This window comes from Gopherus flavomarginatus, chromosome 5 (genome assembly GCF_025201925.1).
Source record: "Gopherus flavomarginatus isolate rGopFla2 chromosome 5, rGopFla2.mat.asm, whole genome shotgun sequence".
NCBI classification, from domain to species: domain Eukaryota; kingdom Metazoa; phylum Chordata; order Testudines; family Testudinidae; genus Gopherus; species Gopherus flavomarginatus.
Window position 1 is genome coordinate 20,295,406 of NC_066621.1, and position 14,128 is coordinate 20,309,533.

The following is a 14,128-nucleotide window of genomic DNA, read 5'->3' on the forward strand; positions in this document are numbered from 1 at the left end:
CAGTGCTGAGTCTTGAGACAGCTCATTGCCTTCATCATGTGTTGCCTGATGAAGTTTACTGCTTGTATCATTCTCCCTGAGAAAGTCTTCATTGATGACACTTAGCACAGCTCACTGCATGCCACATTCCCCCCTTAGTGGGGGCCTTACTGAGGTCTGACTCAGGTCACTGCCTACACTGTCCCCACAATGAGAGCAGATATTCTCCTGGTGAGGCCTGACATGACTCACTGCATGCACACTATCCCTGGTTTGGGAGCCTAGAGGACCCCCATAGTGAGGCCTGCCACTCTTCTCTACATGCACCAAACCCATCCTGAGACCAAGGCTTTCCTACAGAAACCTGATGCTACCCATGGCATGCTCCATTCTCAAAATGGGCAGAGATCACCCCTGCTAACACCTGGTGCAGCTCATTGCATGTGCTTTCCAGTGGTTTGACCTAACATCCCGCTTACACCATCTCCTGCTGAAAAGTGACAGAGATCAATGTAATCACTATCCTCACCATGATTTTGTACCAACTTCACAATTATCGGCATAGATCTTAATCCCCCTGAGTTGAGGCCTGACTGAACTCTCTGCATCCACTGTCACTCGCATGGTGGTTATCTATGCTGGGCATCTGATGAGACTTGATAAAACTCACTGCGTGCACTGACACAAATGTAAGGCATGCAGTTGTATTGAGCCTCTGCTGAGCCCAAATCCAATTCTCTGTATGTTTCAGTACAGGCATGCAGGCAGAAGAGTCCACGCCGTTTGCAAATATGATGTGTGTTTTGTCCCTGGGAAAGAGTGGGGCTTGCTAGACATGGGTCTGGTAGGCATGTAAAAAACCTGGGCACTGTGGAAGGAGTGTGAGTAGGTGGGCAGGGGCATGGCTGGTGTTAAGTCTGGTTGGCATGAGAAAAGAATGCAGTATGGTAGCAAGATGAAGTGTAAGTGAAGTGTGACTTGAAGACACTGAGGCTTATTCCTTTGTGGAATTTATTGATTTATTGATAGGTGCCTGTCAAGTGCTCTGGAAAATTAAATTAAAAATCACAACATAGACAAACATAAACAAGGTGCTTCCCATAACTATCTATGTTGGCCCATGTTTTTCTAAACTGCGTTAGAGAAGAGTGAAAAAGATTGGCTTTTCAGTGTGCCCAGAAGGTTAACAAATCTGCGTCCTCGTGGATCAAGGTTGGGACTGAATTCTAAAATGGAGGACCTTTCACAGAGAATGCCCTGCCAACTGCTTCTTTTTCTTTATATCAAAGGAATAGCAGTTTGAGCGTCTCTGCTGATCTCAGTTGCAACAGCATGTCATGGAGGGAGAGGCAGTCCCTCAAGTTACCAGCTCCCAAATCATTTAGGGGGTTGTAGGTAAAACCAACCCCTTGAATTCCACCTGGAAGCTTATTGGAAGTCAGTTCAGATCATGGGGCGTTGATCGGATGTGTTCCCATCATGTAACTCCATTTAATAAATGGGCTGCAGGATTCTGTACCAGCCTCAGCTTCTGAATGGTCCTAGCACTCAGCCCCATGAAGATCATATTACAGCAATTTTATCTTCATGGCATGGAAAACTGTGGCAAACTCCATTTTGGAGAGAAAAAGTCACACTTGTCTTGCCAGGTGTAGATGGCCACATCTGCTACCTGGGCTATTCAGAGTAGCCCAGGATATAACAACAGCTTCAAGTGGTTCACCTGTTTTACAAATGGCAATTGCACTCTGAATGAGGGTTGCTAAAATAAGATCCCCAAACAATTCCAGCTGCTTTCTCCAGCCCACCTACATTATCTCAGCCCTGGTCTACACTGGGTGAGGGGATTGATCTAAGTTACGCAACTTCAGCTACGCGAATGACGTACTTAGATCGACTTACCATGGTGTCTTCACCGCGGTGAGTCTACTGCTGCTGCTCCCCAGTCTTCTCTGCCTGAGCTTCTCTCGGCGCTGGAGTACAGGAGTCAACAGGAGAGGGCTCAGGGGTCGATTTATCGCATCTAGACTAGACATGATAAATCGATCCCTGCTGGATCAATTGCTGCCCACCATGGATAGTGTAGACGTACCCTCAGTCTTGTCTGGATTGAGTTGTATCCAGCCAGCTCTCATTCAAGTCCCAAGTTCATCTAGGCACTCGATAATTTGTTTTGCTGCTCTCTCTGGGTCATACATGATGAAAATGTAGGGCTGGATGTCATCAGTGTCTGAATACAGTGCAGCCCATGTCACCTCCTTTACCCTCTTTGAGGAGTGACTTACACACATTGAACAAAAGAGTTGACTCTGTTGACCCACGTGGCACCCTGCAAACGAGATCCATTGTAACATGGGACAGTTGCCCACAGCTGGCTTGTGGGTTCTCTCAGAAAGATGGGAATGAAGCTGCCCAGGAGTAGCTACATCCATCCTTGCTAATGTCTGCAGAAGAAACCAAAAAATTGTACGGTCAGCTGTATCAAAGGGTTCTGGTAGACCTAAAAGAATCACCATGGACACTTTGTCCACTACTAGCAGGAGGTCAGCGGCTAACATAATCAGTGCAGTTTCTACCCCATATCCAGGCCTATATAGCAAGACTGGGTAGAATCTAAGGAATCAGACTGCTAGAGTTGTCTTGTTACTACCCTCCTAATTAACCTTCCCTGAAAATGGGAGATGGGACAGCAGTGGATAGATAGATAGCCAGACTGTTGACATCTGGAATTGATTTCTTGAGCATGGGCCTCAACACTGAGGAAACACTGACAATCTTGATTAACAATGGACCCAGTTTTTCCACTGGTGTTCACCTGCCAGGAATGACAAGAGTCCAGATTTCAGGTTGTGACACGAAGCTGACCCAGCATCTCTATAATCTCAGCAAGCAATACTGGCCGAAACTCAGCAGAGAAGACAGTGTGTGTGTGTGTGTGTCCTCTCAGGATGTAGTATAGCCCAGTGCAGACAAAATTGCTCATGTTTGGAACGTAACATGAAAACTTCATGAGAGAAACTTGACTTGGCAACTGAGGGGAGGCAGTGAGGATTCACCAAGCTGTCAGCCGTCACTTGGAACAGTTTTGCTGTGCGAGACGTTGCAGTTGCTATGGTGGAAGTGAAGAAACCTTTTTTAGCACAGCCATGGCAAACGATCTTAAGAGCTGTGCGTGCCACAAGCAGTCAGACTCTGCTTTAGACTTCTGCTTACTAATGCTTCAGCAGTCTCACCTTTCGCTTTGTCTGTCACAGTTCACCAAGGTCATTTGTGAAGCCAAAGACAGCAGTGGGAGAAGGCCTTTAGGGGTCACTGTTTGTAGTGAAGGAAAAAAAGATGGTTATAAAGTCTTGCTGAGCTATTAACAGAGTGGTCTGTTGGAAGAACCCTCAGCCTTCTCTCTCAAGACCTCCTGGAAACTTGCTGGCTCCATCAGCCTCTAGGGCATTGGTTCTCAACCTGTTTACCATTGAGGGCCGTATATGCAGTTCTCTGTGTGTTATGTGGGCCACATCCACACTATATGTATTACCTGTATAGCCCTGAGGATGTCACATGGGCCACAGCTGTGTGCTGATTGGGCTGCATCCGGCCAATGCTTGAGAACTGCTCTAGGGCAAACCATTAAAACATGTTCATCACCCACGTGCGATGGGAGCATCCTAATCTCAGATCGAAGGAGCATGCGGTTGTCCCATGGCAGGAAATATCCATCATTCTAACCTCTTCCCCCTGACGTAAACATTAGATCTAGAGTATGTCCATCCTTACAAATGGAGCTTGCAATTATGTGGGGCAGTTTCGTGGTTGTCATGGCATGAAATTCTGGAATGATCCAGAAGAACCATCATCTACGGAGATATTGAAATCACAAAGCATTATCAGTGACTCTAGTGCCACTGTGATGAGGAACCTGATCTCCCCACAGTGGGTCTCCACACTCACCCCGTTGGAGCCCCCTTGCAGAACTCTCACACGGTGTACACACACAGACCTCGCTGTGCTAGGGGAGACAGCCTGCATTTGAGATCAGATGCAAAAAGCACAACACCACCTCCTGGATACTTTTTTGTTTCATGTTGAACCAGACAACTGGAGTCAAATGTGCCAGCAATGATCCTGCAGCACCATTCATATTTTGCATGCAAAGTCAGGGGCCTCATCTGTTATTAAGTCATGGGTGGTACTAACTGCTTTAGCCACCAACCGTGTGTTTTATAGCGTGGATCCTGCTCTGTTGCTTCTGTTCACTAATGCCTTGTTCTCCTGAGCGAGATTATTTGGTGAAACCAAAGGAACCAGAATGTGATATCTTGGCCTTGATTTACACCTTTGCCTCAGTCAGTGCCTGTTGTTTCCCCTGCTCACCACCGCAAGAATCGAGGGGTCTAAGCTCTCGGAGTCCATGCCTGCCTGGAGTCCTCCATTATCCTGAGCTGATGGCAGCATTGTACAACCTTCCTGGCCAGCCCAGGTCATTTATCAGAGGGGCCTGGTGTCCAGATTAGAACCTCTCCAAGGCAGGACCCAAATCTGTCATAAAACACAACAACTCCTGGGGCACCTGCTGTTTTCTGTGGTGCTCCCACTCAGATGGCACCTTTACTCGCTGTGGGGAACCCTGGTACTCTCACCCCCACTCCCTGAGGGACTCTCAGGCCATGGCACCCGTTCTTAAGCCAGCTTAATTCTCTCCACATCAACCAATCCAATCATACAGACAAAACATGCACAATACCGTTTGATACATTTTAACCCCCTCACCCCCAACTGGCTTGTAGACTGATGGCAAGTATGTTGTGGCCTTGTTACTCTGGAAATGGAGTGGAGGAAAGGTGAGACCTGCAGCCAGCTAAGCAAGGATTGAAGCTTGGTGGCACTGGAAATGGCTTAGCAAAGAGATACTGAGCTGCTGGTGCTGGGGAAGGAGGACTTTGTTGTCAGCACAGCAGAATGGCTCCAGAAGGACATCCGTAGAAAGTGAAGTGGTGTCACTGGGATGGAATTTAGGAATCCTTAAATTGTGTGGCCTAATGGCATGGGAGGAGAAATATTTTATGGCATCAAGGAAGTAGAAGGGAAGGCCAGAGCATTATAGGAATGGAGTGGAATGGAATAGAAAGAGTGTACAATGAGCGTGGAGGGTTAGTGAAGTAGGGTATGTTGGCACTGGAAAATAGTGTTGAAATTCTGGAAGGGGTAAATGCAGTATTACATGGATGTAAATCAGTATAGCACTTGGCCTCTCTGTCAGAGGCTTTGTTTGTGTAATTGAATTGCTGCGCACTTTTACATTTGAGAATCAGACTGCCCCTGAATGAACTGGTGAGATAGAAAGTTAAGCACAAATGGTTCAGTGTGTGCGTAACAGCCATGCTATTTGGTTCAGGTGTAGTGCTTTCTAGGGACCTCGCCCACAGTTCTCAGAAGCAGTGCAATCTAGGAGATTTTTGAAAAGCCACCTGTGTACCATGTGACGGTAAGAGGAGGACTGTTTGAACCTTTATGCTATTACCTTTGTTCATGTTAGGATTAAAGCAGCACAGACCACTACAGTACTTAGCCCTGATGAAAGTAAGTATATTTGCACACATGTACACCCTTTGGAGCACTTTTTTGTGACCATGAGGTGTTTTACAAAGTGCTGGGAGGACTAAAGAATTAGAATGGCAAATTTCGCTAATATAGACAAAGCTGCAGTGTTTGGCTAGCTCTATTTCAGATTCTTTCCTTGTTTTGGAGTCAGGTTTCAGAGATAGTTATGCTGACAGCCTGACAACTTTTTGGGTTCAGCAGCCCTCTCTGACCCAGCCACTCAGCTCTCATTGGCGGTAGTTTAAGTAACTTTTTGTTGCTTCTGCATAGTATTAAGTGATGGTATGTTTTATAACCTTGTTTTGTATGACAGCCAATTGTGATGAGAGAAACCCTACTTTTCTCAATAGGCCTAAGTAGGAGGTAAACATTGTGATTGGTTTGGGTGCATGTATGTATTTGCAAAGGAGTCTTGAGGACATGGAGGCTGCATGCTCAGTTAATGGCATGAATAGTGGAATTAAATTCTGTTTACCAAACTTGGGGCCTATTTAAATTCTTTAGGCTCCAGTTTCATTTGTGTCTCTGAAATCCTTGTTTTCCCATGTTTCAGTCCCTCCCTTGTGTGTTCTCCAGTTCACTCTTTGTAAGCCTGGCTGATTTGCAGTGGGGAAGGAGGGCAGGAACAATTAAAGGAATGTGCAGTCTGGGTATTCTGTTCCCATTGGTTTACAGGTGACAAATTGGGAAGGGAGTTGATTAAGGATAACTTTTCTCTGCTGCATTGACATCTCTTTCTTTTTGTTTGAGTTCATTTCTCCCTTAACTCCATTCCCCAGTGGGGCTCTTTTGCATAATTTCTTTACTTCCCCATCAGAAGGTCATTTTTCTGGGGGGAAGAAAAGAAACCTGCCGGGGACATAAATTCTGCGCATGTGCAGTGGTGCATAATTCCCCCTGGAGTCAAATTGAGACAACCAGAAGCTCAGTCAGGACAAATGAAATTGGATTCTTTACTAACTGCTGATCAGGTGGGTGATTAGTGCTTTAAGGTCCATGGTTACATTTTATGATACTCTATTAGTCCTGGCTGAAACCTAGACTCCCCATGCTATGGCATTTTAATACTCCAGGGCTAGAAGCATCATTTCTAGAACTTGTTTACCCCTCACCAATAGAACTAACTGATTACTGTTGTAGGACCTGATCCCTGCAAGCCTTTACTCATTCTTGCCTCTTGTGAATATGCGTTTGCAGGGTCAGGCCCTTTAGAGATCAAAAATCATGCAATGGGCTAAACACAAATTACGTGTTATAATGTTTTTTCATGGCTGCAAATTCTGTAAGCAGGGCTGAATTTATATATTTAAATAAAATATGGGTGAAGCAGCAGTTCAGACCCTTCGTGTACCCTCATTGCAGCAAGAAATAAGCAGGAGCCCACTTATCTTTTCAGGAGGCTTTCACGTTCTGTTTTTCTTTCTTTCCTCTCTCTTTCTTTCTGGGTTTCTTCCTGTGATTTGGCCGCTTTCTTCCTGCAGCTCATTTTCATGTCACTGGCGCGGCTGCTGTTCTCAAGGGATTTATCTGGCTCCCTATTAACGTTCCCATCTTGCCTCTTTCCCACCTCTCTCCTCCATAGCATTTCTGTTACTGCATTTTCTTTCCTCTCTCCAGCTGCCTCAGTTCCCACTGAATCTTCTGGCACCAGCATACGGTCCTGTCTCCCTGTTAAAAAATCACTGCCCTAAACGTGTTGTGCGTGCTATTTGAAAAATATTTGAGAGGGGAAAAAAAAATCTCCTTTCCCGTGTTGCTCTCTCATCCCCTGTTCCATGTTGATCAGTCAGTGCTTGAGCCTGGGAATGAAAGCTAGTCTCTGTCACTCACTGTGTTTCCTTGAGAACCCCACCAAATCGCAGAAGGAACAGAGGCTTCCTCCTTACATCTGGCCTGCTACGTTGCTAAATTCTTCCTCTGGCTTTGCTCGGCCAGTTGTGCCCCGTTCTGCATGTTCCTGTTGGGTTCAGGCCCGTTCTGCATGTTGGGAGGCAGACACAGAGCTAGTTACATACACGCTCTCGGGAGTGCTCCAGAGGATACAGCTGCCATTGTGGAGAGAGAGACTGGAGACCAGTTTTCATTGCAGGCTCAGCTCAGGGCTTGTCTACATCACAAAGTTGCAGCGCTGGTGAGGGGGTTACAGCGCTGCAACTTAGGAGGTGTACACATCTGCAGGGCATCACCAGCGCTGCAACTCCCTGTTTGCAGCGCTGGCCGTACTCCCGTTTTGTCTCGGGTGTAGAGGATCCAGCGCTGGTGATCCAGCGCTGGTAATCAAGTGTAGACACTTACCAGCGCTTTTCTTGACCTCCGTGGAATAAGCAGGTATCCCAGCATACCTGAGGAAGCCTCTCCTTCAAGCAGGTCTCCTTCCCTGCGGTTTGCAGGGGGGTTCGGGGAACGCGAGAGCAAACCGCGGGGAAGCTGGTCTCCTTCCCTGCGGTTTGCTCTCGCGTTCCCCGAACCCCCGAGCAAGCAGTTCTCCTTCCCTGTGGTTTGCTCTCGCGTTCCCCGAACCCCCGAGCAAGCAGGTCTCCTTCCCTGCGGTTTGCAGGGGGGTTCGGGGAACGCGAGAGCAAACCGCGGGGAAGCTGGTCTCCTTCCCCGGTTTGCTCTCGCGTTCCCCGAACCCCCCTTGAAGCCGCCCAACAGCGCTGCAGTGTGGCCACATCTAACACCACTTGCAGCGCTGGTTGCTGTAAGTGTGGCCACTCTGCAGCGCTGGCCCTATACAGCTGTACTAATACAGCTGTAACAACCAGCGCTGCAAAATTGTAGATGTAGACATACCCTCAGTTGTGTTGATCAGTCAGTGCACCCAGGTATTTTTAAGTTAAAGACAATCTGTATCTCTAACCAACCATGATGGTATGTAAGTGCTGGAATAGCAGCTTTTCCTTGACAACTGCCTATGCAGCGTACGTACACAAAACTTAAAAAGTAACTACTAAAAATTGTCTTTTCCTGGCTGTAGTGAGTAAGTGGCCTCCATGTTGCGCGCTCTCTCTCTCTTTCCTCAGCACACATGCATTGAACTCCTCTGTCCACTTTCCCCCCACCCTTTTCCCCACTTGGGCTAATGTTTCCACCAGGTCCAGGAAGTCTGTTTATTACAGATCCAGATTGATTTGCAAATTGTGAGCTGCATTTACCATTAAAAAACTAGTGATATTCAGTATAAAGGGATCACTGAAGGGTGATTATGCACATGGGTGGAGGATTGAGGTCCCTGGTTCTTGGTAATTCCTTTAATTGTTTTCAAGATACAAGACTAGTGCAATAATGAATGAACAGGCAACAGTCATCAGCTTCTGTATTGTATTTTAGCAGTAGATGTTACTTTCTTTGGCTGAGAGCTGTTTCTGGGATTATATACCCATTATTTATTTATTTATTTTATTTCTTTGACTGTTTAAAAGAAGCACCTGTTCTGACACACTGCATCCGTGTATGCTTATTTGCAATATAAAAAAGCGAGGATAAATTGGATTCCCAGACTGCAGCAAGAATTGTGTTTACTGAAGGCCAGGTTACCAATCTATTTCAGTGCCAGTCCCTTTCGGTAGATACTCTGGAAGTGCTCCAGAGCCATGAGACAATTTCAAACAGCACTTGGCCAGATTAATCTCTTCCAAACCTTTCAATATCCCATTGCACAACCATTGTCTTGTAGCACTGCCTAATGCAGCCCTCTGAGCCTGTGTGAGACTTTGCAAAATGAATATTTTTGTGGACTACTTTACAGAAGGGTTGAAAATAGGACCCAGATTCAAAGGCTGGTTGCAACCTTAACCAAAAGAACTATGACTGGCTCCACTTAAAAAAGACTAGTTCCTGAATGTAGCCTTATAGCTGGAACTCACATAATGTATTCTGGGATATTACTTGCAGATATAGGCATATAACCCTCTCCTGTAGAATTCTCAACTGTTTTTTCACCAGACTTTGGAAGTATTGCTGCAGCTGTTGAGTAAAAACAGTATCATGATCTACAGGGCAGGAACAGTGCCTGCTTTTAAGTTTGGAAAATATCTAGCACATTGTGTGTGCTACGGGAAATTATAATAATAACAACAGGCACAAGAATATAGAGAAAAATTCCATGTGGAGCATGAACTTATTAATATATGGACAATGCCATCAGATATAAAAAGTATTATTGGATTTGGTGGGAGTTCCAACTGTGAGCTGAGCAAAGCACAACATTTAGCTCAATACAAAATACCATCAAACTCATTCTGACCTTTCTCAGCTGGTTGTACAGTGGTATGCCAATCCTTTGAAAAGATAACAGAGCAGGGGCCTGGAGGGGATTTGCAATGCAGTGCTACAACATAATGGGAGAGATAGTAGACTCTATCCACTGGTGGATGTGTGCCCCTTTGGATCTAAAGAAGGAGGAAATGCTTTCGGTGCTTTAGTGAATCTGAAATTAGTTGAGCCTCTAATGGACATGTTTCATTCCTGTCGCACTGAGTAAGTTTTTGAATCTGTGCTGCTCAAGTTTTCCTTTGCTGCTAGCTTAAATTGTACTCTGTCTGGGTTGTGTTACAGGGTTTCCAGGTGCAGCTATGAGGAAGCCTCGGAGGAGGTCCCGGCAGAACCCCGAGGGGAGACGTTCTCCCTCACCTTACAGCCTGAAATGCTCGCCCACCCGGGAGACTCTGACGTATGCCCAGGCCCAGCGGATAGTGGAGGTTGATATTGATGGACGGCTCCATCGCATCAGCATCTACGACCCCCTAAAGATCATCACGGAGGATGAGCTGACTGCCCAGGATATCACAGAGTGCAACAGCAACAAGGAAAACAGTGAACAGCCCCTGTTCCCTTCCAAGTCCAAGAAAACTCCCTCCAAAGGCAAAAAGAAAGAGTCATGCTCCAAACATGCACCAGGGACATCTTTCCATTTACCCCAGCCCAGCTTCCGGGTGATGGACTCCTTCAGCCAGCCAGATGCCCCTCCTCTGCCTGCAGCATACTACCGGTACATCGAGAAGCCTCCTGAGGACCTCGATGCAGAGGTGGAGTATGACATGGATGAGGAGGATCTGGCTTGGCTGGACATGGTTAATGAGAAGCGGAAGGACGATGGCTATGGGACAGTTTCTGCTGATGCTTTTGAGCTGCTCGTGGATCGGTTGGAGAAGGAGTCGTACTTGGAGAGCCGCAACAACGGGGCCCAGCAGTCCCTGATTGATGAGGACGCTGTCTGCTGTGTCTGCATGGATGATGAGTGTCACAACAGCAACGTCATCCTGTTCTGTGACATCTGTAACTTGGCCGTGCACCAGGAGTGCTATGGTGTACCCTATATCCCTGAGGGCCAGTGGCTTTGCCGCTGCTGCCTGCAGACCCCTTCTCGCCCGGTTGATTGTGTTCTGTGCCCAAACAAAGGTGGAGCCTTCAAACAGACCAGTGATGGCCGCTGGGCCCACGTTGTTTGTGCCATCTGGATCCCCGAGATCTGCTTTGCAAACACTGTGTTCCTGGAGCCCATCGAAGGGATAAACAACATCCCGCCCGCTCGCTGGAAGCTGACTTGCTACATCTGCAAGCAGAAGGGCATGGGAGCTGCTATCCAGTGCCACAAGGTGAACTGCTACACTGCCTTCCACGTCACCTGTGCCCAACGGGCTGGTCTCTTCATGAAGATAGAACCTATGAGGGAGACCAGCATTAATGGCACAACTTTCACGGTGCGCAAGACGGCTTACTGTGGGGCACATTCCCCACCTGGTACAACGAAAAAAGGATCTACGACTGCTACCAGTGACGGGGAGGAGGACATCGCAAAGGAGGAAGGAGAGGAGGAAGACAGCACTGGCATCCCCAAGGGATCCCTGAAGAAGAACAAAGTGAAGTTGAAGCAGAAGATCAAAAAGGAAGCCTGTGACCTGTCAGATGGGCATTCATCTATGCCACTGGTGACAGTCACACAGATCCCCTCTTACAGGTGAGTGTTGGCAACGATGCTGTCTGGTGGGACTTGCCAGGTCTTTTGTATTAAGGACTGGGTTAGTCCAGCATCTGTCTTCTCTTTAATCTTTAAACTGCACGCCCTGAGACACGTGTCCACACTTCAGCTAACAAGAACCATGTTAAAAAACCTGCAGCAGCAGCAGGCTCCAGCACCATTTTGCACATGGTAGTTGTCGGCACAGTTGCAGCATCAGAGAGAGACAAGGTGGGTGAGGTAAGATCTTTCATTGGACAAGCTTTTGTTGTTATTTTTTCAGCAGTTATGCCCAAACTGTGCTAATAACTGTAGCTCATTTCCAGGGGATCTTTAACAAACACCAGATCTGGCAATTCAAAGAAAAAAAATCATTATGGGTTGAACAAAATGTTTTATTTTGATCTTTGGGCCTTTTTAGCCATTTAAAAAAAAAAATCAAAAGGGTCTGGATTCCCAAGGGTACTCTGGGGCTTCTGGCATTCAAACAACTGAGGAGAAGGTGCTGCCACTTCCTCCTATATCCTACAGGTTAGAGGTTCAAATCCTTCTTCCTGATGTGGAGAATGGACTTGAACCCAGGTCTTTCCCTCCCAGTTTTGCACCCTGACCAGTGGGCTATTGGCTATTCTAGGGTGAGTCTCTCTCAAGTTCTGCTGTTAATATTCATTGGGCCAGAGAGTGAAAGAGTGACTTGATAGCTACGTGGTTAGGGCTCCCTCCTGGTGGTGGGGAGGGGGATACCTGAATTTCAGTCCCTTTGAATTGAATGTTTAATTATTTGTACAAAGTAGAACAGTTTCCACAGGAGAGACTGAGAGAGACCTACTCTCAAATGCCCCAGAGTCCAGTGATGAGGGCACTCACCTGAGAGGGGGGACATCCAGGTTCCAGTCCCTGCACCACATCAGGCAGAGGAGGGATTTGAACCAGGATCATCCTGGGTGAGTGCCGTAACCACTGGATTATAGGTATGAGAGGAAGCAGCATCTCCACCTTGGGCCTTGTGAAAGCCAGTGGCACCTCAGTCAGGAATCTAGTGCAAAACATTGAAATGGTGTGTTTCGGCAATCTCAACACCAAGCATTTTGACATTTCCAAATTATTTTTCCTTTTTTTTTTTGTTGCCAAAAATAATTTGCCAAAACCAACACAAATTCGCGAAATATTTTGATCAACCTGAATCCGTATTTATTTGCGAGAAAAAATTTAGTTGGAAAAATGTCACCCAACTCTAATTATACCAAATTATAAAACACAAAATGTACACGTAAGCCATGCTGGGCTGTAACCATGCTTTAAAATAGTTTCAGACTTGGTTGCAAGCCATTGGGTGAACAGGGCCTCAATGGAAAGCAGCTTCCTATTGAACTAAAGCCACTGTATTTTGACTCCTCACTTCATGGCTCCTAAGCATCCTGCTTAGTGAGCCGAATGCATCATTGTCATAGCAGCTGTGAATTTGACCTAGTATATTTCGGCCAGGACACCTTCACGGAGCTGGGGATGGTGCTCTGTTTTCTTTTAGTGTCTTGGAAAGTGCAGCCAGATGCCCCATATATTTTACTAGATGTTCTATTGGAAACAGCTGAGATACCATGTATTGTTTATTATTTGTATTATCATAGCACCTTGGAGCCCTAGTCATGGGCCAGGACCCCAAAGTGCTGGGTGCTGTACAAACACAGGAATGGTCTAATCATTATTAAATGGTTAAAAATATTGTCCAGGGACTCCATTTGAGTTTGTTCCCTAGTGTGCCTCCCTTAATAATGTGAAACTTAAATGACTCTAGTAAAGTTAACTGCTCCCTTGGAGCTGAATTGGTGATTTGATACTTCTCACCCTGCTATGACTATTGTTTGGTAAGAGCCTCCAGCTGAGCTGCTGTTAAAATAACAATACATTCCTGAAGGCGGAGATGGCTATCTTCACAGCTGAAAGACCCCACATTGGCACAGAATGGCATGGATTAGGTGTATGATTCTTATGCATATCGACACAATATTGCAAAATTGTGCACCACTGTTACTGCAGCAGGAGATCTTAACTTGTGCCATCATAGTCCATAGAAATTGGTGATTGCTTTGTTGTGCGGGGTAGCCTGCTTGCTGATCTGGTTTGTTTCCTATAGGTTGAATAAAATCTGCAGTGGACTCTCTCTCCAGAGGAAGAACCAGTTTATGCAGCGGCTACACAACTACTGGCTGCTGAAGCGCCAGGCGAGGAACGGTGTCCCTCTGATCCGACGTCTCCACTCTCACTTGCAGTCCCAAAGAAATGCAGAGCAGGTACCACCCCTCATTCCAGTACCACATGCTGTAGCAGCTGGGCAGAGAAGAGGAATGTGGGCGAGGAAACAAGTTTGGGGTAAACTGGAAAGGGGAGAGCAGGGTGGAGAAACTGGAAAAATGTAATTCAACTTTGAGCAGTGACAGAGGTGCAGTCAGGTGATGAGTTCTGGGTATTGAATTGGGGATTTGGGATGGGTGATAGCAGTAGAACTAGAGAAACACCCTATTCTTTAAGGTAATTACAATGGAGAAGGAGTGCTCTTTCTTAAAATATGCTGCCTTCTGTTGGTGCATTCAAGGA

The 14,128-nt window shown here is 46.5% G+C and overlaps 1 protein-coding gene across 5 annotated transcripts in view; it reads left to right on the top strand.

Moving 5' to 3' along the window:
- The window catches only part of BRPF3 (bromodomain and PHD finger containing 3), a 50,864-nt gene that overhangs the window by 1,965 nt on the left and 34,771 nt on the right, over window positions 1–14,128 (top strand). For 4 of the 5 annotated variants that reach the window (XM_050956595.1, XM_050956592.1, XM_050956593.1 and 1 more), the window contains exons 2-3: window positions 10,132–11,533; window positions 13,668–13,824. In XM_050956595.1, coding sequence (XP_050812552.1) covers window positions 10,149–11,533; window positions 13,668–13,824 — 1,542 coding nt within the window. In that variant the 5' untranslated portion in view covers window positions 10,132–10,148. Of the gene's footprint in view, window positions 1–6,235; window positions 6,546–10,131; window positions 11,534–13,667; window positions 13,825–14,128 lie in introns of those variants that run through there. The other variant, XM_050956591.1, reaches the window with a different exon arrangement.